This window comes from Rhincodon typus, chromosome 26 (genome assembly GCF_021869965.1).
Source record: "Rhincodon typus isolate 14 chromosome 26, sRhiTyp1.1, whole genome shotgun sequence".
In the NCBI taxonomy this organism is placed as follows: Eukaryota; Metazoa; Chordata; class Chondrichthyes; order Orectolobiformes; family Rhincodontidae; genus Rhincodon; species Rhincodon typus.
The window spans coordinates 21,594,088-21,620,752 of record NC_063357.1 but is presented as its reverse complement, the minus strand read 5'-3'; the positions used below and the strand labels follow the sequence as shown (position 1 = coordinate 21,620,752).

General features: G+C 39.7%; 1 protein-coding gene across 1 annotated transcript in view; it reads left to right on the top strand.

The window, feature by feature from the left end:
* The window catches only part of pitpnm3 (PITPNM family member 3), a 128,207-nt gene extending 112,884 nt beyond the window's left edge, over window positions 1-15,323 (top strand). The window contains exons 11-15 of the mRNA XM_048612362.1: window positions 2,679-2,827; window positions 6,705-6,854; window positions 8,579-8,762; window positions 10,207-10,335; window positions 15,018-15,323. Of these exons, the coding sequence (XP_048468319.1) occupies window positions 2,679-2,827; window positions 6,705-6,854; window positions 8,579-8,762; window positions 10,207-10,335; window positions 15,018-15,323 (918 nt within the window). The remainder of the gene's footprint in view (window positions 1-2,678; window positions 2,828-6,704; window positions 6,855-8,578; window positions 8,763-10,206; window positions 10,336-15,017) is intronic.
* Window positions 15,324-26,665: the final 11,342 nt, after the last annotated feature.

The window sequence follows — 26,665 nt, the reverse complement described above, 5'->3', positions numbered from 1 at the left end:
TTCACCTGCACATCTGCTAATGTGGTATGCTGTATCTGCTGTTCCCGTTGTGGCCTCCTCTACATCGGGGAAACCAAGCAGAGGCTTGGGGACCGATTTGCGGAACACCTACGCTCGGTTCGCATTAAACAACTGCATCTCCCAGTCGCGAACCATTTCAACTCCCCCTTCCACTCCTCAGATGACATGTCCATCCTGGGCCTCCTGCAGTGCCACAACGATGGTTGCAGGAACAGCATCTCATATTTCGCTTGGGAACCCTGCAGCCCAATGGTATCAATGTGGACTTCACAAGCTTCAAAATCTCCCCTCCCCCTACTGCATCCCAAAACAAGCCCAGCTTGTCTCCTTCTCCCGAACCTGTCCTTCCTCCCACCTATCCCCTCCTTCTACCTCAAGCCCCACCCCCATCTCCTACCTACTAGCCTCATCCCGCCCCCTTGACCTGTCCGTCCTCTCTGGACTGACCTAACCCCTCCCTAACTCCCCATCTACACTCACCTTTACTGGCTCCATCCCTGCCTCTTTGACCTGTCTGTCTCCTCTCCACCTATCTTCTCCTCTATCCATCTTCTATCCGCCTCCCCCTGTCTCCCTATTTATTTCAGAACCCCCTCCCCCTCCCCCATTTATGAAGAAGAGTCTCGGCCCGAAACGTTAGCCTTCCTGCTCCTCTGATGCTGCTTGGCCTGCTGTGTTCATCCAGCTCTACACCTTGTTATCTTATATCCGAAATACTGCATTTTTGAATTGAGTTTTGACGGGACATGTGTAGGGCCATGCCATAATATACAGTCAAAGTGCCTAATGGTTGCATTCATCATAATGGGTATCCACAGGAGAGGGGAATTCATTTCTTAAATGATGATAATTCTTACCTAATGAGATTAATGTTGAGGAATGTGTTATATAAGGCAGGTTGTCATCACAGAGATTGTACTATAGTGTCTAACTATGAAGATAAAATTGGAGAATCATTTAAAGTTAATAGAAATTATAGGTACAGTACCACAGGGACCAGTGTAGGAGCCTCAATTATTTACAATCAATATCAATGACTTGGATGAAGGGACCAAACATATGGTTGTTAAACTGGTTGATAACACAAAAGAAGTCAGGAAGCAAGTTGTGAAAAGGACATAAGGAGTCCAAGACAAAGGGATATAAATGGGTTAAGTGAGTGGACAAAAACTGGTAGATGAATTATGATGTGGGAGTATGTGAACTTTTCTATTTTGGCTGGAAGAATAGAAAAGCGAGGTATTATTTAAATGGAGAGAGATTACAGGATGCTGAGTTACAGAGGGATCTGGGTGTCAGGTGTATGAATCACATAACATTAGTGTGCAGATATAGCAAGTGATTAAGAAGGTAAACAAAATGTCATTTATTGAAAGAGGAGTGGAATATGAAAGTGGGAAAGTTTGGCTGCAGTTATCAGGGTGTTGCTCAGACCACATTCGGAATACTTGGTATAATTTTGGTACTGTTACCTTATAAAGGATATAATTGCATTGGAAGTAGTTCAGAGAAAGTTCATTTTGACTGATTTCTGGGATAAAGGGGTTATTTTATCAGGAAAGTTGGGACAAGTTGAGTCGCTATCCATTGGAGTTTAGAAATATGAGAGATGATCTTATCGAAACAGAAGATCGTGAGGACATTTGACAGGGTGGATGCTGAAAAGATCTTAGGGAGAAACTAGAACTAGGGGACGCAGTTTAAAAATAATGAGTCTTCCATTTAAGATGGAGAGGAGGAGAAGTTTTTGTCTTACAGGGTCACTAGTGTTACAGTTGTCATTTCCAGAGAGGAGGTTGGGTCATTAAGTATTTTTAAGGCTCTTCATTGAAAAGAAAATTCCAAGGTCTGGAGAGTGGACAATGATGATGCCACAATCAGATTAGTCTTAATCTTATAAAATGACAGAGCAGGCTTGAGGGGCTGAATGGCCTTCTGTTGATTCTATTTCAGATGTTCTGAAAACTTAACATTAAACTTAATTTTTTATATATTGTTCTGCAGTGACAGCAGAGTGACTTGATTCTCTGAAGAGTGTGCAATAGAGGATAGTGAATGGGTATCAGCGTTATATACAGCACCCACTGGAAAGCTGCATCATTAACCATGAAGCAAACCTTGACCAGTTTGCGACTTGAGTGAACTCAGGAATGTATTGCTGCCTGCAATTCGGAACTGACACCTTGAATGAAGAATTGCTGTAGTGAGAATGAAGCAAGATCAAAAATGTAGTCAAAAAGAGTGTGTTTATGAAGTTGTAACACATAGGCCATGGCAACTTATTTGCAGGATTATTGATGCTGCAGCCAGTAAGTTTTAGAGTTTCTAATTATTTTGTTTTTAAATTGAAGAACCCTGACAATGACTTTTGGACTTGGCAAAAATCTGTTCTGATGGTGATGCAGTGTGTCATGGGGGCTTGTGTTATTTTAGATAGTGAGTTTATTATTTTAGGCTTCCTCTGTTCAATACTGTGGCCATCAAAAGATGCTCAATACCTCCTGTCAGCCATGGTATGAAACAGCTCCCATCCATGGGGAGATATGTCAGTGATACAAACAGCAAATATTGATCATTTTTATTTATTTCATAACAGCGAATGAATTCTACCTCCCAAAGCAGCACTTTTACACTCTGCTGTTTTTCATGCTGTGCAGGTTGACATTCTACTCATGACACAGCCACCCTCAGGAAGGTGGGCGTATTTTGACACTGAGATCACCAGTAACAGTGGCAGAATCCTGTATACCATTCCAGATGGAAAGAAGCTCAGTGTTGGTGTTTATCCGGTGAAGATGGTTGTAAGGTATATATATATTGCATGTACTCTTTTATGAGTTGACCTTCACAGTTGACCTTTTGTGGTTTGAAAAGAACTTGAGTTATGTTCTGGCTGCTAAGAAATTATCTTGTTTGGCACTGTGTTAATGTGAGTCATTAAAATCTAGTTCACAGGTTCAAAGCAATCAAACACACCAAACAGACCTCACCTCAAGGGAGTTGAAATACAAAAGTGTGAAGGTGATGTATCAGATATTCAGATCCCACCTGGAGTATTGGATTCATTTTGGGCTTTGCACCTCAGCAATAAGATATTGGCTTTTCATCAAAATTCACCATTCTTAACATTGGGACTTAAAGAGTTGAAGTAGGTAGAAAGGTTGCATGAATTTAATTTGCATTCCACAGAGTTCAGAAGGTTTATCATTGGCATAATTGTGGAGTTTAAAAGGGATTTGACAGAGTAGGCATCGAGAAACCAATTCCTCTAATTGGTAAGTCCAGAACTGAGAATCAAGGTCTTAAAATTATCAACATTTCCAATAGCTGGGGTAGTCAGGAGTACTTTTCACAGAACAATAATCAAATGCATTCTCCCAAAATTCTATGGGTGCTGGGGAAATTGAAATCCAGAAGCCTGAAATTGATAGATTTTATTGAGGAATATAAAGATACAGTGGGTATATGCAGTTGTTGTAAAGATCAGTCAAAATCTAATATGGTGATGGTACCATATGGAGATGTTGAAAGATCTACCACTGCTCAACGTGGCAAACATATTATTTGTTACCTATATGTTGATGTGATTCAATAACACATATGAATTTTTATTAGTTAAATGTTAAAGTCATAGTAATTTGATCTTCATAGGCCTTTCTCTTTATAGATGAGGAACTTAGAATGGAAATAGATCTGTGTAGAATATTAACCTCAGCACAGACTATTTGGGCTGAATGGCCTGATTCTGTGCTGTATAATGTGCAGCCATATGCAGAATGCTGTGAAATGTAAATTGAGTTTACCTTTATACGTTTGCCAAACTCTTTAAAAACTTCATGTTCTGTTGCCAATCACACACAGAAATATAATTGGAAATATTGAAAATTAAATTTGAACCAATTCAACAGCAATTGAAGGTCTCTTGAACTCATTTTGTGATGCTTGCAATGTCATTTTCAGATCAGTTCTCTTCCAACTCCAGATGGCACTTGCGCCTACTCTGCGCAGCAGAATATTATTTTAAAGTGCATGAAAATATTTAAGGAGTTTCTGTTGGAGCAGGAAATGAGCCATTTGAAGATATCTCAAAGGCAATATAATGTAACTGGAATCAGTTTTGAAATCGTCCAGACATCTCAAGATATAATAAAAATGAATTGTGATATTCGTAAAACGCCTTTGAAATATCCTGTCTGCTTTCTTGTCCTTGATTAAGAAGAGGAAGGGACAGCAGGGACTGTTGTTTCTGTCACTAGCAGGCCCTGCTACAATTAACTTGTGTGAACACCAACATGCACAGAATCAGGAGTGGGTGCACTTTCATCCCTGATTGGTCTATTGAACCTTGCACACATAGGTTCACATATTAATGACAATTGAGTTATGATCCCTGTGAAGACGAATAACATAAAAGAATTGAACTTCCCACATGCCTCACTGTGAAAAAGAAACACATTGGACAAGATTCCATGTTTTTAAAATCACTTTTACTTTAAAAATCTAATCACAATCAACATAAACATGATTCAACAGGCTTTGGACATAAATCAAATATACATTTTCAACAGGTGACATAAATGACACATAGATTAACAGCCAGGTTTTTGTTTAATTCATTTGTGGGATGTGGGCATCACTGGCTGGTCAGCATTTCTTGCTCATCCCCCTAGTTGCCCTTGAGAAGGCGGTGGTGAGCTGCCTTCTTGAACCGCTGCAGACCACCTGCTGTTGATTGACCCATAATGCCGTTAGGGAGGGAATTCCAGGATTTTGACCCAGTGGCAGTGAAGGACCGGCAATATACTTACAAGTCAGGATGGTGAGTGGCTTGGAGGGGATCTTGCAGGTGATAGTGTTCCCATACATTTGCTGCCCTTGTCCTTCTAGATGGAAGTGGTCATGGGTTTGGAAGGTGCTGCCTGAGGATCTTTGGTGAATTTCTATAGTGTATCTTGTAGATAGTACACACTGCTGCTACTGAGCGTCGGTGGGAGGGAGTGGATGCTTGTGGATGTAATGCCAAACAAGCAGACCAGAGTGTCCTGGATGATGTCAGCTTCTTGTGTGTACTCAACAGAACCATATTTTATTACATTTTAAAAAGCTACTACAACACAGATAGATCTCATGAATTTACTGACAGTTCCCTTAGTACACATGAGACCATGTGCAGCTTTGAAAATTTTTCACAACTTTGTCTTCCTCAGGCAGAGTTCAACTGATTTTCTTCCAGCATATGTGACCCTTAGGTCACCTCCAACTTTGGCTTTACTGTATTCCAGTTCCAGGAATACAGCGCTCAGCAGAAGGACACATTCAGTTCACATCGGTGCTGATGCATGGAATCTCCAGAGGCCCCTTCATCTCACCCCTCTTAAACGCTCTGCTGCACTGTAGGGCCAACTCTGGTTAAACAAAAATTCAAACACTAGCAGTATTTTTATGTCACCTTTGTTGCTTCTAAACCTAGTCTTCAGTTTCCATTGTTTCTGAGTGCTCTCAATCACAGCTCCTAAGCTTGTCTGTATTTTTCTGTTGGCTATTACTGAAAATGTATTTGTTTTTCCTGCACAGCTTTTGTTTTCTTGTCAAGTGAAGACTACAGCCTGATTTCTCAGAAGTCAGATATCACTGGCAGGAATTCAGGGTTACAGCCACAACCCCAATCCATGACAACTCCTGTTTTCCCAGAAACCTGAAGTTTGATTTTGCTTTTCAGTTAGGGATTGTGAGAAGGAAGTTCACAATATGTTATTATAGTTTGCAAACTTACTTCTAAGGTAGATGTAAATAGATGTTTTGGTTTTCAGTTCTGTGAAGTTGACTTTCTCATAATGGTTAGAACTTCATTCTTTGGAAGAGAGAGTTTAAAAGAGTCTTCCCAAGTAAGCCTGTGACTTCAATTAAATGACTAGCAACTCCCTGAGGTATTTACTAAGCTGACTTTTTGCAATACAATTAATGAAATTACACTGGAAGATCCCAATCATAGGTATCATTATGTATTTTGTGTAAAACTGGTGATAAAATAGTCATGTCTATCCCTTGATTTTTTATTGTAAACAAAGGTAGCTCCCATTTAATACATTGTCTTTACGATAAGGAGAACTGCACTTCTATAGTGGCTTTAGTTCTCAAGTAAGGAAGACATTTAAATTCAAGTTCATACTTTATTGCTTGGTTGCATTTCCACAACTGTTAAAAGTTCATTTGAAGTAGAAGTTTGCCAGTTTCAGACTTATTTTTGATAAGGTTTTCTGATGTAAACTGTAGTTTTCTTTGGGCTGACAATGTCAATAATCGTAAAGTTAGCAACTACTGTTATTGTTATTAAAGGAAATATGGTAATGTTTTAGTGTATTTCGACAAGGTTTTGTTTTTGTCATTTTTACGTTTCAACAGTTGGAAGAATTAGGTTAGAAAAATACCATATAAGTCTTGAAAACATGTATATAGAACGTTGATCAATTGAGCCACATTTGAACATTCCTCTATGAGGGACTTTTTCATCTGAATCCCAGGGGAACTAATCTATGCTGAGGAATACTGATTTACAGTGATTAATCAGTGTAATCTGATTAATGAAATTCCATTATTATGCACATCCAGATTTGATTGAACTTGATTGTACTCAAGTTTTAGAAAGTGGTAATGTCTAATCCTTGATTTTTAATTCTAACTAGAGGTGACCAGACTTACGCAGAGAGCTACCTTACAGTATTGCCTAAGGGGATGGAATGTGTTGTCTTCAGCATTGATGGTTCTTTTGCTGCTAGTGTCTCTATCATGGGCAGTGACCCGAAGGTCAGAGCTGGAGCTGTGGATGTGGTCAGGTACAATGTGCACAAGCTTTCACATTTGTTGCATTTGTGCATGTCATGTTTTGAGACAATAAGCTATCACAAATTGTGTAAAGAATGCTGGATTCTTTCTAACAAGCTACAATTCCTGCCATCATAATGGTTATCACACTATTATGTTTGTGTTTACCATTGTGTATTGCAATCTCAATAATTCTGATTCAAATTTTCAATGTTTGCTATTCTAATGCACTTCCAGGCTTTTGGCACTTGGTTCTATGGCACCGATTAACGAGCTCTTTGTGTGAATGTTATGGTATTTACCCAGACCTCCTGAGACTTTGTTGTACTTGCCACTTCTGCCAATGTGTGGTACTGGGTAAGGGTTCATTGAGGTAGTTCTCTGCCATCAATTCTCCTTTGTCTTTGCCACAGCCAGGGCCTTTACAGTGATTCATGGCGCTGTGGAGTATCTACAGAAAAGGCATTGTTCTCAGATAACAAGATGATTCATTTCATGATAACCATAAGAGCAACTGTATTTGGTCAGGCATCATTATTAGGATTTTGAGGAGCTGGTACAGACCCATCTGCTCCCTCTGAAAGCTAGAGTAGAACCCACGGACTGTTTGTGATATCAGTAGACTAGCTGGAGTGAATGTAACAGGAGTATTACCCTCTTCAGAACTATTACCTTATGTGACAAACAAAACCATATGAATATACAGATTATATATAAAAATCAACTTACCATTAGTAATGACACTTTGTTCACCAACATCTTCTCAAGGGTGATGATTGATAGACAATAAAGGCTAGCCTTGTCAGCGATACTCATATATCAAGAAGATTGAGTAAAGGCAATTTAAAGTTGAATGGACACATGTTTTAAATACAGAAATCACTGATTTACAGGATGGCCATAAGGAGCATCAACAATGAAGACAAAGTGAGTCCATGCCAGAAATTTGTTCTTCAGATCTCTGTGTGTTGACTTTTGATTAGCATATTTGAAAATGCAGCTGCTAATCCTACTGCTTCAGGCTAGAGTTCTGTATTCCCTTGTTCTCCTTATATAGTTTCATGGTGGTAAGTCCTGTCTCCTATGATCTAGAATTACACTTCTTTTCTGATATTTTACTCTTGTATGTTAAGAGTGACAGTCACTCTAACATCAGGGACCTGCATAATGGATCAATTTTTGACCTACACATTTATTGAACTTACTCATTTACAAAGGCTACAGTGATGAAAATACCTGTTTACAACAATGTAAGAGAACAAAATGTTAAAAGCAAACTGATAGAAACAAACACCAAATTTAATACCATTGCCTCAAAGCTTCAATTATTCTTTCTATAATAATTTTCCTGAAATTATTCAATGGGGTAACTTTGGGTATTAAAACACTAAGATCCCTTACTTTGATAGTCATTCAAAATAAAGCATTGGGTTAGACTTTAAACTTCCTGCTGGTGTAAACCTCAGCTTGTAAATCAACTGCAGGTGTAGAAACTGCACAGGATTCAAATTTCTCTTCATTAGAGACAGTGCAATGTTATTCTCACACAGTCATCCTCATGGAACACTTTGATGCTGCCGATGTAGGGAATGGGAAAACCACAGGCAGTTTCTGGAACATACGCCCAAACTCATCTAAATCAGTAACAGCTCTTACATTGCTGTCCCATTTGTAATGCTGTCATTTTTCTCGGTGCAAGAATGGGGCTTTCAATGAAAGTTTCTTCTTTTTAAAGACACTGGCAGGAGCTGGGCTACCTCATCATTTACATTACTGGACGTCCAGACATGCAGAAGCAACGGGTGGTTTCCTGGCTGGGTCAGCATAACTTTCCCCAGGGAATGATCTTCTTCTCTGAAGGCCTGGTCCATGATCCCCTGCGACAAAAAACAATCTTTCTACGCAATCTTGTGCAAGAGGTAATCTCTGATCAGGCGTTATGTATGAATACCCTTAGGAAAACAATTGTAGAACAGTAAAGGACACAAGACTTTATGATAAAGCTGAATAAGCTCCCAATTTCAGGCTGATATGGATAATTTTTTAAAGTATAAAATAACATGTGGACAAAGGAAATGGATTAACACTTTTCATTTGTGCTTAAAACCTGCTGAGATAGCTGGAGTGAAAGTCTCTGCTGTCTGTGAAAGGGTTCTAAGTAAGAGATGGGGCCTGAGGTGAAATGAGTTTGAGTAATATCTGCTGACTTCCTAGGGAGCACAAAGCTGCTTGTAATTTGATGCTAAATGAGACTTGTAACTGAGACTAATTGATAGTTTCACTTCATGATGCTGTTGTGTAATTGTTGGTTTGTTACATATTTGATGTGTTTGATTTACCTCACAGTATTTCAGAGATGATACTTGTACTAAGTCTACAACAGGTTTATTTACAGTACTGTTACTATATAAATCTTATGTATTCAAATACTTGTTACACAAAACACTCTTTACCTTACTGAATGCCCTGACCTACCTATTACCTGAGAAAAGCTAAGTCCCTGTGAGTTTTATTGTATATGCTGTTTCTAGTCTAGTTCAAAATAACTGCTTATAACAGCACATCCTAAAATCCAAGGCTGGAATTTATCGACTTGGGAGGAGTCCCACCACTGGAATTGGAAAAAGGGCAGTGAATCTACCTCAGCGGGCACTGGGACCTGGTGCTACCTTTTGGTGGCAGTTGCCAAGTTTAAGAAGCTCCCACTGAGACTGCCATCCTTATTAAGAATGACATTCAGCCCTATCAGAAGACCAGTCCCATCGCTACCATTACTACCTGGAGGATGAAGGCACACGGTTGGTAGCCTAGGCCCGACAGGATGGGTAGCAAAGTTGAGAGCAGGTGACACTCTCATTATGGGACTAGTAAGTGTCCGAAAAAGAGCTCCCACCCATATTGGTTTCATTGCTCTCACTCTCAAATGGTGGGGAGCCCCTAGCAGCTGGTAAAATGCCAGCAAAGATGAGAAGAAATCCTTACATGGGCACTTAAATGGCTCAATTGGGCTTCTGGTGGGCAAACCATGTGCCATCTTTCCCATCATTGGCAAAATGGGATGGCAGTGGGAAGTCAATGGGCATTGCACCTATTGCTTTCCCATGCCAATATGACAGCTTTCTTAACTCCCAATATGTCCCTAAAAGAGCTGGTAAATTCTAGTTCTAAAATTCCAGAAAGAAAAATAGGTGTTTGTAAGTTTTAATGTTTATGTCTATCTACTTTTGAGGAGCTTTCCTGCTCCTATGATGCTGCCTGATCTGCTGTGTTCCTTCAGCTCCATACTGTCTTGAGCTTCTTTGGTTCCTAGTCTGCAGTTGATTTTCAATAATGCACAGCTTTGCATTTTTGTTCTTTCTTCAGTCCCATATTAAAATCTCTGCTGCGTATGGCTCAATGAAAGACATTTCGGTTTACAATGTCCTAGGATTGCCAGCGTCTCAAATCTACATTGTTGGACGCCCATCAAAAAAATATCAGAACCAATGTCAGGTAAATGAGTCTCTTTATTCCATGATAGAGAATAGAATTAAAATGAGGAACTTTAAAAAATCATCTATAACAAAAAAAACTGTCAATTACCCCTCAGAGATATCACATTGATTGCAATAACCAGCTATTCCTTGCACCTTTCCCCAATTTCTTTTACATTCATATTCAGTTCTTGTTTTTGTTTTTATTTATGTTCTTTCTTCCTTCTGCATGATGCCTTCCTTTGCTTGATGCTCAGTGGTTGTACCTATCCTTTACCTTTCCAGTCACCTGTAACTTTGTCCCTCTGTTCAGTGAAAAGAGAACAGCATGTGGGAAATTGCTGTACTTCTAACCTGCTCTATGATTTTACTAGCCTTTTGAAAGGGACTGACTGGGGAGATAAACAATCATGATGGTGAGGCAGTTGCAGGTCTGAAAGTTAGAGAATTGGATGGATGTAAGCCAGCAGTGCTGTGGAAAGCAATGGGTGGGATCATTCTTTTCAATCAAAGTGGTCTTCAGAAACTGCAAAAAAAATGTATTTTTTTCCTCAATATCTTACTTTAAGAAATTTCTATTTCAACAATAACTTTTCCCTAATGGATCATTTCAGGATGGTCGTATGCTCAATTATATTGTCTGATGCAATATTTAGGTTAAAATTATTTTAAAATGCAAATTAGACATGGGCATAAAATACAGTAGCAAAGTTAATCATATCAGAGAGCAAAGGCAGTTAATGTCAAAACACGTTTTTTTACTTCTCACAAACATTTCATGCTGCATTTATTTCAATTACAACAGGGAATCTAGCTAAATTACAATAAAAAAAACTGCCAAAATTTACTCTTAAATACATGGTCAGTTACGTTTTATCAAATTGACAATAACTTTGCCTCAGCATCAAACTAACAGCTGCACCATCAATTTATTATGGATAAATAATGTAAAGTTATCGCTGCTATTTTTATATGCCAAAAATTATTGTGTCATTTGCTAATTGGTTAAGATCATTCCTTTCATGCTTAACAACACAATATTCATACCTCAGACATAATGTTGAACTGTAAATAATGACAGATGAATACCCAGCCTTTTGGGGGAACTTCTTCTGTTTGTTATTTTAGGAAGGAGCTTTCAAAAATAAAATTAATTATTTTAACTGTTAACTCTTTCATTATGGGAGCAAAAGCATTAAGCATTTGTCCAGTCACATTCACCCAAGATAATGTCAAGCCCATGATCTTAATACAGTAGCTGGATTTTCCTTTCTTAATAGTAGTGAATGCTGGGAGATTCACTGCTATTGAAGGATGCAATGAAGAAACTTTGGTGCATCACATCGGGCTCCACAGAAATCCACACTGAAGGCCCTGTCATTCCGGTTCCTATGGTGGCACAGAGCTTCAATATGTACGCTTCGTTGAGAGCCCAGTCTCCCATTAAAGATTTTCCTTTAATTACACAACTGGGGAGAAGTGAAAACTCTTTCTAATTGACAGCTTGAAAATGGCATAATACTTTATTTTTCGTGTGATCTCTTTTGTCAATGGTTCAATATATACACACAATAGAAAATGGTGTTAACATATTATTTCTGATATTGATATTGATATTGATACTTTAAATGTCTGGTTGACTGGAACCCTTATGGGTTTGTAGCAACAAGTTATTTTTACTGAAAGTTATGGGTGTTTGCAAGCAGATCCACATATGCCATTATTACTATTGGGTTCATTGTTTCTGTAAAGGTTGTATAATGTGTGAGTGGGCATGGAAGTGCCAGGAGTTGGAATGGAAGATTTGAGTGGCCATTGGGAGTGGATGAGAGAAATGAGTTGGCATAGAGGCATATGTATGATCTTTTGAACTGATTGAATTCTTTGAAGGAGTAATGGAGAGGATTGATGAAGGCAGAGTGGCGGACATGATCTGTGTGGACTTCACTAATGCATTTGACAAGATTCTGCAAGAAAGACTGGTTAGCAAGATTAGATTGCATGGAATATGGGGACAACAAGCCATTTGGATACAGAACTGGCTCAAAAGTAGGAGACAGAGGGTGATGGTGGAGAGTTACTTTTCAAACTGGGAGGTCTGTGACCAGTGGTGTGCCACAAGGATTACTGCTGGGTCCCTGCTTTTTGTAGTGGACAGTGAAGAAGGTTGCCTCGGAATTCAACGGGATCTTGATCAAACAGGCCAATGGGCCGAGGAGTGGCAAATGGAGTTTAATTTAAATAAATTTGAGGTATTGTGTTTTAGAAAGGCAAGTCATGGTAGGACTTGTACACTGAATGGTAAGGTTCTGGGGAGTGTTGTTGAATAAAGACACCTTGGAGTGCAGGTTCATAGTTCCTTGAAAATGGAGTCACAGATAGATAGGATAGTGAAGAAGGCATTTAGTATGGTTGCCTTAATTGGTCAGTGCATTGACTATAGGAGTTGGGAAGTCATGATGTGGCTGTACAGGACATTGGCTAGGCCACTTTTGGAATACTGAGTTCACTTGTGGTCTCCCTGCAACAGGTAGAATGTTGTGAAACTTGAAAAGGTTCAGAAAAGATTTACAAGGATGTTGTCAGGTTTGGAGGGTTTGAGCTATAGGAAGAGGTTGAATAGGCTTGGGGCTTTTTTCCCTGGAACAATCGGAGGTTGAGGGTTGACCTTATAGAGATTTATAAAATCATGAGGGGCATAAGTAGGGTGAATGGCCAAGGTGTTTTTCCCAGTGTAGGCCAGTCCAGAACTAGAGGGCATAGGTTTAAGGTGAGAGGGGTAAGATTTAAAAAGGGACCTAAGGGGCAACATCTTCACACAGAGGGTGGTGTGTGTATGGAATGAGCTGCCAGAGGAAGTGGTAGAGGCTGATACAATACAACATTTCAAAGGCATCTGGAAGGGTATATAGATAGGAAAGGTTTGGAGGGATATGGGCCAACTGCTGGTGATTGGAACTACATTAATTTAGGATATCTGGTTGGCATGGACAAGTTGGAATGAAGTGTCTTTTTCCATTCTATACAGTTCTATGACTCCACGACTCAGAAGGCTTCTGAGTGCAAATAATAATTCATGCCTTGCTTGAGAAGCTATGGACCATGAGTTGGGATAAAAGTGGGCCCAACTCCATGAAAATGGCAGAGGTACAGTTTCTAGGATGTGCCTAAACTTGCAATGCAACTGAACACATAGGCAGATAGATAGCCCTGGTATATGCTATAAATAGCTTATACCACATTTCTTTCCTGATCATGAGCCACATCTTGTGGTGGAAACTCAGTATTGCACCAGTCTTTATATTTTTAGCCAATAAAATCCTTTGGATGAAGCATTGTTTTGCATCTTTTTATCCTCTCTTATCTTCAGCGCTTTAAACTTACTTGGAAGAGAGCTTCAATTTGTTCTGTGCTTTTTAATTATTATTGTTATTTTAGTCAGAAGACTGTAGTGATAACAACAAAAACTGAACCATCATAGAAAAAGGTGCAAAAAGCTGAAAGACTTCCTTCAAACAATTGTCTTGAGAGGCCAGTACAGACCTCAGGATTATGTTGCTGCCTGCATTTTAGGACTCAAGAAGTAACTCTTTTGTTATAAGTTCATAACTTTTAAAATCAAAAATGATTAAACTATAAGGCAGATTGCGTAGAGTGGGCTTGTATTCCCTTGAATATAGAAGATTAAAGAGTGATCTAGTTGAGATATTTCAGATGATCCAAGGATTTGAGAGTGTACGCCCTGATTACGTCTGTGTTGGGGAGGCCCACCCACATTATTCAATTCCCGCCACCAATTGAAAGCCCTAATGGGCAATTAATGCCCACTTAAGGACCTCATCGCAGGCCTTCCAGTATTAACCCTACAGTGGACTGGGGTGCTCAACACATAGAGCACGTCCAGAAGACCAGTCGTGGCTTGCTTTCAGGCTCCTGGGAGATATGGGGTACCTTGTTTAAAGGAATGCAATGTTGGCATTGGGAAGGAGGTGACACACTGAATATCCAGCCTTTTCTGCTGACCCCACTCTATGACTGCCTCCCACCATCACACACCTCTGGCCTAGGATCCAGCGAAAGTCCTGATCCCATAGAAATGCTTCCTGCTGTCAAGTGCCTGAGGAAAAGACAAAGACATCGACCTTCCCCTGTAAAGGTGATGTGAGGCCCTTGCCTCCTCTCCAGTTCTACAAGGTTCCACCCTAAATTTCCTGGCAGCGGGAATAGAGAATAAAGGGACGTAGTCTTTAGAATAGAGTTTGTCCTATCAGGAGCAAAATCAGGAAACACTTTCTCACACAAAATTGAAGTTCTCTCTGTTGAAAGGCTGTTGATGCTGGGGCTATTAAAGCTTTTGAGCCATAGATTCTTAATGTTTCATAAGTGAGGATATCAAAGAATAGGGAGCGAAGTTGGAAACATGGAGATGAGATGGAACAAAGGTGGGAACATGGAACAAAGGTGGAAACATGGAGGTGAGATGGAACAAAGGTGGGAACATGGAGATGAGAAATGGACCAACCATAGTCAAATTGCATGGCAGAAAGTGCTGAAATAACTGAACAGCCTAATTCTGTTCATAATGTCCCTAGAAGTTTGTTAAAACACAAAAAAATCAGAATGAGAATTTGGGCACTGAATGGTTCCCTGATGGTTAGCTTCTGTTTGCTTGATAGTCAATGTCATTTCTTCCCCTTACAGTTTCTGTCTGAAGGTTATGCTGCTCACCTGGCCCAGCTGGAGTTCAGTCACCGCTCCCGCCCGAAGAAGAGCAACTCGCGAATGATTTTACGGAAGGGGAGCTTCGGCCTGTCTGCTCAACCCGACTTCCTTCGGAAAAGAAACCACTTGCGCAGGACTATGTCAGTGCAGCAGCCGGACCCACCGTCCTGCAACCCTAAGCCGGAGCGAGCCCAGAGCCAACCAGAATCGTATAAGGAGGAGAGACACCCCCACAGCATAGCCTGGGCCCGGAGCGGAGGCTCCAAATCAGAGCCAGGCGTTTGAGCAGTGTACCATGGGCAACAGAGAGTTCCAGGCTATGTCCAGGTTCTGAAGGTGCACTCAGAAAAGCTGCTTGTGCATTATGGTGCCCATTCTTGTTCCAAAAGATATTGGGCTAGAATTTCATCTTGTGTCCAATAAATGGCAGAAGTGGGTTGGGTAGCACTTCTACCCGTGCAAATGACCAGGCGTTGACCACTGCAAATCTTCATTTAACTAAGGGAGCCAAGGATTTGGAAGGCTGCCAGTGTAGGGGGAGAAGCTTTGCCCTCCAGGAGGGTATATTGGGGAATTCACAGATGGAAATCGTGAGGAGCATTTTTGTAGTTTCCCAATATGCGCTCCCAATGGGTGTGTTCCCCCACCGTGAGCATGCATTCATAACCTCAGCTGAATATCTTTACCAGTGATCGTGGCCTTTAGATAGTTACTGAGCCAGACCTCAGTCACACCTATAGCACAGGTGAGTTACTAGTCCTTCCAGCATGTCAAAGACGACTGTAGTTCTCTGTTGCCAATGAGATACTCCAAAAGATCATTTATACTTGTTCTATGTCTAAGCTTGATACATAGAATAACACATTGTAATATTGGCAGAACCTCTGGACAAGAACTGAATATTTATCACTTCTCTCAAAAGCACTCTGGGTCTTTGCTTTCCAGAACTGTAACAGAAACCTCGAAGACGGATGCCCAATTTGAAATGTGAGTGTTGGCAGGACAGAGAATATCTGCCTTTTCTTTAATATTTGTTGCTAAGACTTGGATTGATTAAGATCAAGTGGACTTCACAGCACTTTGTTTCACTCACTCGTTTAAATGGAAAAGCTTCTCCAAGCTTCAAGATCAAAGTGACGAACAAAAACGGTTCAGGCCATTTTGGCATGGCATAAGGTCAGGCTGTCTGAACAGTCATGTGTAACCCAGTCTCCCATAACCTGTGGTTATACAGAGCATGGCCCCTGTCACTATTTGTACAATGGGAAGGACTCAGCTACCCAACCAGATGAAGGAGACGAAGGAAAATACTCTTGTTGAATTAGATTTGCTTTGATTAACTTGTTACAGACATGATTAAACTAAATCACTTTCTTTAATCCTGCTAATTTGTAATCATTTAGTCAGAGCTTCCACTTTGCAATCAAGTTTGATTTTAAAAAAAAATTCTTTTCTTCAGCCTGTTTCCCTAAAAACTAAATCCTTGCTGTTGTGAAGTGTTAACATTTCTTATGAGGCATCCTTAATAAAGGAAAAGGCCCACAGTCAAGATGTGAATTCCTCAGTTCTCTGTTGCCTGATCTAAGGGTGCCTGATTTTTTTTTAACTCAGTTTTATAATTTCCAAAATTGACAAGTTTTTTGTTCCCTTTCAGTACTTTTTCTTTGCAAGGAAAGCATTCATTATTTTACAAACAAAATACCTGAACAAGTTATTCACCAGAACTTGCAGAGCCAAGGTGGCATCTAGTTGGATAATTTTTTTTAAAAAGTTAAATGGCTAATTCAAAGTGACATAAATAGTGCAGGGCTGGGGTTCTCGTTAATGTTGGAACTATTAAAAATCAGATGGAAGGGTTTGGGCCTTTTGTTGTTGGATATAGTCATTATGTAGCCCTTGTGTGGCACAAGTATTACTAGCCACTTGTTTGTCCAAACCTGAATGTCGCTCTTGTCTAAGGTGGCATTATGCATGATTTGTGAACAGAGCTGAACAATAGAATCATCAGCAAATACTCTCATTTCGGACCCAGTAGCAAAATTGAGGTCCTTGTTGGAGAGGTAGAAGTTGACTCGGCACTGAAAGCTGTCCTGAGGAACCCCTGCAGCTGTTGTGGGGCTGTTGTGAAAGGTCTTGACAATTATGATCACCTTCCTGTGTGTTGGAAATAACCATTAGAAGGGCAACCCTTGTGCCCTATTGTTATACCCAGGCAAACGCTGCCTTGAAATTGAAGCCCAATTCCTCAAAGCTACCTTTTGCATGACACCTTTGCATCCATTTCTGAATGAAGGCTGTGATAAGGTGTAGAGCTGAAAGGTGCTGGTGGGGCATTCATTGAGTATTGATGAGTAGGTCCTGATTGACTTATTTCATCACTTTTTTTGAGGTTTGATAGCCGTTGTAATTAGTTTGTTTAGAATTAGTCAACTGGAATTTCTAGTGGTGGTCTTACATGCTGTAACTTTGCTAAACCTAGAGAAATTATGTACATAGCTTTTGTTGCCATTCCTATGGTCTTATTATATAACACTTTTCACTGTATTTGTAACAGATACATGTGACAATCAATCAATTAATCAATCAATTACAACCCCAATAGAGTTCTACTCCAGCATTTTTTGCCATTAAGATCTATCTAGACAATTTTCAATAACACCAGGTAGTTGCCAATGGTAGCAGCTATTCAAGCAGTTGGACTAAGGGAGGAACATTTGGTGTCACATTGTCAGTACTACAAACAGGATGTTATTAGGCCACGTAGCCTTCAATATGTCCAATTCATTCAACAAGTTCATAATGTCAGGCAAAGTGAGCATAAGTAGCAAGACAGTGGCATCTATCATAGTGGAGACATGGGAAAAAGCTGTCCTTGTGGCATTTTTAGCTGAAGAGACTGGCAAAGAATTTTGTCTTGATCCTTGAGTTTAAATTGTAAGGCTCCATCATTGTTAAAAATTGAGATGTTCACACAGCCTGCTCTTCCAGTTAGTTGTCTATGCTCTGTTCTGCTCTGCTGGTGGGTTGGGAAGCTTCATTCACAGCTTTTAAATTTGAAATCACGTATTCTTTCAATGACCTTCTACTTCTGGTGTTTAGCACATGTGTGCTGTAGTATCAATGCTTGATGCTGCTGCCACCACACTCTTCTGCTATCCTTGGTGGACCAGAGTTGGTTTCCTAGCCTGATGCTGATGGAGAAGCGTAGGTTGTGAGGTTGCAGATTTTGTTTGTACAAAACTTCTTACTGCTGATATCCCACAATGCCTCACGGATGCCCCATCCTTAGACTGCCAGTTCTGAATAATGGAGGGAATCCTCAGGTGATAAGACTTGATCAGCCTTAAAGGCTATGCAGTGAGAATTCCTACCAATGCTGGATAAATGTATCCATGACCAGGTGTGTTGGTGAAAAAGGTCAGAAATGAATCTGACCACAAGAATTGTATTTCATTTGATTTTAATCAAAATAGTTCAATATTGATGCCAACATATGTCTTCTGCCTTCATCGATCACTCATGCTATGCTTTCCCCTTTCCCACCATAACCTTTCTCATTCTCACTGCATCAGTTTTGAGGTTGAAGGGTTGAATGGTCTTGTTGACCATTATCGAATCTGGTGGAACCACCTCAAGCAAAAGTGCCTTTTTCCTTCTTTCCCGTCAAATCATCTTACTTCATCAAAATTATCATCAAAGATGATCCTGGATCCCTCAAAAGAAAACTTTTTTCCTCAATCTCCTTTTATTTTGTTCTTTCTGGCTTTGCCTCCAAATCTGAGGTACCCATTTTGATATGATTGAGGACATGCAGTCTGTTGCCTCTGGCTCTTTCTACTTCTGGTGCACCAGCCTTGACACTTTTAGTCACATATCATACTGCAGCTTCTTCCCCAGTTTCTGCTGTGCTCATTTGTTGCTAAGTATGCTCTTCCTACTTCAGTCAATATACAATAATAAAAAAAACCTTGTATTTCCTGGTGTTTGTTGATTTAGATCCCTTTGCACAGCAGTCCTTCTTAACCCTGGTCTTCCCCACTTCCCTAAAAGCCCATCCTTTACCCCTTTATTCTCTCCAGATTTACAAAATCCCTTTCTCTTCTCAAGGATCTTGAATGCGTAAGTATTACTGATCTACACTTGCATTGCCTACCAATTCTGGTTTCAAATACTTTAATTAGATGTCTACTCCATCCACAACATCAAATCTATGTCCAGAATCATCAATTGCATAGGATATGTATGTAGGATGAACTTTCTCCCCTTGATCTGTACCTGGCCGATTTGAAATGGTTGATTGCTGCTTGAGACTGACATATTCCCACCTATCCCAGCAATGTCAGTATATTTCTGGTGGTGACTTTACTTCCCACACCTGTGTTAATATCTTTGATCAGCTAAGCTTCCATCCTTGATCCCTCTTTTCCATGATGGCCTTTAGTGATCTTGTCCATAAACACCAAATCAGCTTCCAGTATATGCTGCTGACGCCCAGCTCCACTTCATTTCCAGGAGCAGTGCTATTCTATGTATTTTTTTTTGTTTGGGTGTAGCTGTGCTGGAACATTTCCCGACTTAAATGGCAAGATTGAAACTATTCCAATCATCTTCCATCAAAAAGTCACATTCTTAAGACACACCTTCCCAGCTTCATCAGTTTTCAGAGTGAGCATTCAGACGAAGATTCAGATCCTAATATCCCAACCATCAAAACGACCCTTCACTGCTACTACTGCAACATCATCTAAATCCAGCTGAACCTAATCTCCACTGTCACTGAAATGATTATGGCCTCAAAACTTTCATACTCTTAACACCCTTAAAAACATTATTTTAAAAAGGACACCAGCATCAAGATTGCTTCTAAAACTGCCCTCTTGCACATTAGTTCCAGCTATTTTGGTCTTGCTGAAAGTGCATTGTAAAGTAGCCAGACAATCCAAAACTATTGATTTCTACTTTCCATACACGATGATGTTTACAAATTCTCCCACCTGCATCCTGTCCCACTCATTTTGCTTATTTTCAATAATATCCATTGCTCCATTGTCAATGCATTGCATTCAAACTTCCATTCTGGCACCTTTCATGGTCCTTTATCTACATTCCTGCAGACCAATATCCCAAATTATGCTGCTGTATCTTCCAAAATTAGCCTCTTGCATATTCTGCCTTCCTTTGTCCTTCGCTGGACCTCACCATATATGCCTTGGTCCCAACCTTAGTACTGCTGCCTCACAGTGCCAGGCAACCGGGTTTGATTCCAGCCTCGGGCGACTGTCTGTGTGGAGTTTGCACATTCTCCCCATGTCTGTGTGGGTTCCCTTCAGGTACTCCAGTTTCTTCCCACAGTCCAAAGATGTGCAGTCGAGGTGAATTGGCAATGCTAATTTGCCCGTAGTGTTCAAGGATATGTAGGCTAGATGGATTAGTCATGGGAAATGCATGGTTACAGGGATAGGGTGGGGGGGCTGTGGGTCTGGGTGGGATGCTCTTCAGAGAGACGGTGTGGACTTGATGGGCCGAATGGCCTGTGTCCAAACTACAGGGATTCTGTGATTCTACCTTGCTAACTTTCAAAGTCTTTCTATGTGACAATATTTTTCATTTCTGCTCTTACTGTCCCATTAACTGTTGCCACACATTTCTAATGTTTTCTATGTTAAAGGTGCTATTTAATTTGTTCAGTTAAGATCAATTGATAACCTTCTTTCTAGGTTCCACTGGTGGTTTGTTATAACCAGAACCAAGCTGTCCAAAAGTAGACTTCACTGTTCCGACTTATAACATTCTCATCTTGCGCTGAAGTATGTTCTAACCTTTTTCCTGAGTGGCAGGTGTTTGCTTGCATTGCTCATATACAAGTAACATTGTGCCAAAGGAACTTTGAGGTAAGTTGCAGTTTCAGAACATGTCCATTGGTCCTTTTGCCTCTACTGTAATTTATGGCACAATGACCATTTCAAATTGGTGAATGAATCAGGCAGAACTGCTGTTACTGTGCGTTCCCTATGATAAATCCATATCATTGTTTTGTTTAGTTTGTGTATATTTGTACAACGTAAATATGAATAATGGCAAGAGGATACTCACTAAGTCAACTGCAACCTCTAAAAGAAAGTTATCAGATATTGCAAAGAAAGAGAATTTCCAAATCGTCAACTGTACATATTGCATGCACACAAGATTCTTCAGCTGATTCTCTATGGAGTAAGCAAATATAACCAAACAGAAATTGTCAGGGTGGGATGGGTGCATTGACCCCAATCTCCCTGCTCCCACCCTTTCCAAATCCCACACTAACCAATTCCGAACTGTTTATTTCCCTAGAAGTTTCAATTTATATAGTGACTCAGCCGTAAATTTGAGGGTCTTCGGTACTGAGAGTTTGGAAAATAATCAGCATTCCAAACCTTCAGCAAAAGTAGCTGATGAGCTGCTGACCATTTGCCAGCCTAAAAGAGAGTTTGTGACAAGTTAACTGCAAATGACAACAACTTCATAAGCCAGAGCTGCACTTACTTACTGAGGGAGCCATTGATTTTTGGCTCATTCAATCAGCCACACAGATTAACAGAACAAAATTGGAGGAATGAGAAGGATGCCGAAGACTCTCATTTAACTCCTGTATAGACTGATGAGTGACTTTTACACATCTACAATGAGTATTGTGAAGCACTTCTTTCTGAAGAACAGATATATTAGATATTTGTTATTGCACTTGCGTGTTTTTGACCTGGTCACAATAGTATAATTGTTCACAAATGTTTAAAGATAATTGTCTGATTGTTTCATCATATTAAAAGACTGCAGTGTTTCATGTAGTTGCATATCTGCTTGACCAAAGTATCTCATCCCTTGCTGTTACAAAGTGCAATGTGTTGAGTATTTAATAATTTATTTTTGTATAGAGTACATGGTGTAAAATTGTAAAACTGTGTTTTGCTTGTGTTCCTTTGTGAAATGACAGACCGATGCTGTATTTTGTGTATCAGGTGGTCTAGATTTTTATGTGTACAGTTTTACATTGCGTGTACTCGAGATGAAAAGTCGACTGTACAGTGCTAGTACAGTTTCTAAGAGAATGGTTTTATTTGTTTAACTGATTTGGAACACTTGTTTATTAAAGTTATAATGTGGTTTTGTACAGAAACTGCATGGAATATGGTTTCTTAGTCCTTAGCAAGTTAGGAATTAAAGACTGGGGCATTTTTGGGAGTCAGGAGAAGAGATTAATTAAATTAATAAATATGACCAGTAAAATGGAGAATTGGCATTAGTAATGTAAAATTGAAAGGTTAAATCTTGAACATTCAGTTTAGCCACTTTTAACACCTTAGAGCAATAGTATCAGCAGCTCGATCAACATCATTTGGTACAATTGATGGTATAAATCAAATTTGGAGACTTGGAGTTCCATAATAGGATAACACAGGACATCTCAACAATAGTAAATGTTCCCAACACAATTATTTCCTGGCTTTTTCTGGATACATTTTTTTGTACAGCCTTACACTGGATTTTAAGGTAGGGGTGGGGCGGTGAGTTGCCTGTGCTCTGTATACATCTTAAGTAACACAGCTAAAAATCTGCATTCCCAATCTTTTAGTCTCTCTTCTGACCAAATTCTAACTTTTTAGTTCTATGGATAGTGACCAAATATCGTTTATTCATTTCTCCTTAAGTGGCAGGCGGTGAATATAGACAGACTTCCTTTTCTAGTGGATTGACAGAGAATTCTAGTGGATAGTCTGCATATTCTTAAATCCATCCTTTGCTTGTTTCTGATGTGGAAGTGCTGGTGTTGGACTCGGGTGGACAAGCTCAGAAGTGACACAACACCAGGTTATAGTCCAAGAGGCTTATTTGAAATCACAAACTTTCGGAGCGCTGCTCCTTTTGTGAAGGGCTATTCTTCTGTGAAGGAGCAGTGCTCTGACAGCTTGTGATTTCAATTAAACCTCTTGGATTAGAACCTCAGCTCATGTGACTTCTGACCTTGATTATTCCTGAATGTGACTCCAGCAAATGTAATTCACATTGATTTTCAGAATGGTCACTTGCTTATTACGCATTCAAGGCTGTAAGAAATGAGTCAGTATTGGAATCAGGGAGCGCAAAAGCAGAACCTTGAGGACTTAGATACTGCTGGGCCAAAGAGACTAGTTCTGGGTTGGGAACGTGGTTTCCTAATAGGCAGGTTTTGCTGAGGATCTTTCGCACAGCAACATAATGAACATTCCATTTGTGGGCTCCCCAAAAATTGGGGAGTATAGGATGGCCATTCTGTTTAGTCAATCAAATCAAAAATTTTTAATTGATAGGGCTATGCTATGGATTACATAGATTACACAACAGCATTTTGATCTTGAGGTTCTAACTACTGCAGGAATGAATAAGAGGCTGTGAAGGCTTTTGCAGATTCCTCACTCTTTCCTGAAAGTTATGCTGTCGGATCTCCAGGATTGCCCTGAATGAGCTCTCCCAAAGCCAAGAGGAAGAGAACAACTCCTTCACTCAAACAAACATGGATGTAAGTAGTCGAGGTCACCAGCAGCAGGAACCCGTTAGTCCTCTGTCACTAGATGGGACGCATGAAGATTCAGGAGCTCAGGAGGGAATGACAGGCAAATACTACAATGTGTTCAGGAAACAAGGCCCATTCTCAGACTTGTCCAGCGTTCTCCTGTGCTGCAGTCCATCCCTCTCCTGGCACCATCTGAACAACAATCACTCAGATACCCTAACTGTCCATTTACAGTTAAACAGCCTCTCCATACAAGTAATTTTGGGTACCTTTCTGCTTTTTCACTTGGGGAAGAGGGGGCTCAAGAGCCATAGGAGGATGGTAGTGAGGGTAGACTTACAGCGACAGGTAGCTTGTTAGCTACTGCCACATACTATATTGGGAAGGCCTTGTTTAAGCAGGCTGCAGTCATCAGCAGTGACTTGTCTGAATACCTGTGCCTCGGGAAACGTAAAGGAAACTGATCTGCTGCTTGTATAGTGTTGAGGGGTTCACCTCCTTCTAGCCAGATCTCACTGTCCTTTGGAGTGTGGTTGCACCGGCAGATCATGCCGCTGCTAGGAATGACCTTGCTCCTGCCTGTTTTCGGAGAACGAACAATGCAGCTGTAGGAGCTTCTTTCATGTTGAGCTGAAGGCTGGCAGCAGGAAAGTGCAACTTAAGGTGAGTGAAGTGTTAGACAGTTGAACTGCTTTCAAGAATTTAGGATTTCCTGTCGGCACGGATGAGTTGGACCAAAGGGTCTGCTTCCATGCTGTACATCTCTATGATTCTAAGTTGATAAAGCATCCTGAGAGAAAAACTATGAACAGCAGTGTCTCATCTGGCCATGGCTAGAGTGCTTCACATGTAACTGATCAAAGGGTTCCTAGCTTGTTAGTTTTACTCAAGAAGCTGTCCCCACTGTGCATTCCCCTCAGCAACTATGATGAGCTGCCGTTTGGAAAGGAGGATGAGAAAAAAAAAAGTCCAGATATATGTGTTCTTCATTGGATCCCATTACTTTCCTGTCAGATATAGAGGATTGCTTGCTAGATTCTGGATCAGCACTGGGGAAAAATTGAAAGAAGGTTGGATGATGTCCAGATCTCCAATCCAACATGAAAATGCAGGAGACTTAACTTAGCCTAGCTGGGAAGCTGCCCAAAGCTTCCAATCAACTTATTGATATTTAAGAACAGGCTAAAAGTGTCTGTAGCTGTAAGTTACAAATCCACAACTTCAAGTTCCTGGTTTATTAATGCAAGCTATTTGTTTAAATAGACATTATCATTATAATCCAGCATGGCAGGGCATAATCAATGTGATTTATTGTGCAAAATTATGATAGCAACACATTATAGTTAATGACTCAGATCTGCCACAATACAAGTGGTAGACAGACACCTTCAGTGCAGTACGCTGGCACTTGCCTAACAAAAGCAAATAATTGCATATGCTTATAATTCTACTGTTGGATTCCCATACTCAATGAAGGGAAGAAAATCAATCCACGAGTACCTTCCTGTGGGAGTGTGATGTGGAGTTGGTGGAAGATGTCCTAATTTTTCCAACCAGGACAGAAAATGAAAAGTGAACATTGTATTTTGTTTTTGTGATGCTTTATCATACCTCTTAGTAATTTACACTGTCTTAAAGCATTGTACCAGTTAGTGATATAATCAGCAGGGAAAGATTCAAGTCAGAAATGAAAGCCAGTCAGTCAATCTTCAGCCTTTATTTGCAAACCAAATATTAAATATTCTATTCTTTTAACATGTAACAAACTTTGTGGCTGGTCAAAATATTAAGGACACAAACTTGACCTCTGCAATGAACAATCACTTCCTGTGCTGTGTTAACATTTCAGTCAATTAAAGAAACATTAGTCATGAGATCTTATGTTTTATCCAAAAAATGCTGCAGGACACAAGTTTTGTTACACATATGAATGTTTAATCAAATGATTATATATTTTGAAAAGTTACAAGACGTTTTGAAATAAACGTTGCTTTCACAGTGAATACACTTACATGTGAAACATCTGGAAATCCTCTGGATTGAAATGAAGTCCATTAAACTCACTTTTACATTACAATCTATCTCTGGATTCATAATCTACTTTCAGATCATTACATGGTTATGATTTTCAATTTGGGAGCACAGCTTAGCAAAATTATGTGTCAGTTATGATGGAATGCATGTTTCAGCAACAGAGATCATAAAGTTCTTCATACAGTTGTCGAAGTCATTCGTAATTCCCAAAATAACCAATTTGCTGAAAACTAATCCTTTATTATTCCATGAGAACAATAATAGGCAAATACATATCTGAAATTCTTTAAGTATTGACAAAGCTCACATGAGACTTTTTTTGTAAATCTGAAAGACATGCAGATAATCTTGCACTCTATTCTGTGATCAGAAGATTCTAAAACTGTAAAAATGTTTTGGTTACAAATATAAAAAAGATCAAATTTCATGCCAGATACAACATTGTTGTGTTCTGCAATTGTGTATGTTAAAAAAAAAACTTAGCTAAAATGCCATTAGAGCCCCTAAAACATAGGCTTAAGGTAACTTATAATAACTGCACCATAACACTGAAGAGCTTATGTCAATTAAAAAATACATATTAAATTCCTTCATATGAATTGACACATAAAAACCAATGTCACACAAGTTCTTTGAGTGTAAGTGGCTTACCCAGCACCAAATTTCAAAATACATCAAGAATCAAATCTGCAGCGTGACTGAGGAAATGAAAATTTACATGAAAACAGGCAGAGGACCAAAGATATGAGCTTCTGGAATTTGTTGCATTCCATTACCCCTATTTTTCAATCCAGTACAAGTCACATGGCAGGAAATCACATGCAATTCTTGTTCTCTACCCAAGTCTTTCAAAAAAAATCTAACCTTTTCTAAAAAAAAAGATATAGCCCTTTAAAGAAAACTATATATTTGGACCAGAAAAATGTCTACTAGTTTAATCATTTTTTGCACAGTAGTTTGACTGAAAGTGAACATTAGCTACAAAAATAAGGTTTAAACTGGAAAATGTCAATGTACAGGAACAGAGTATTATACGAATCACAGTCAATTCCAGACTTTAGGTTCA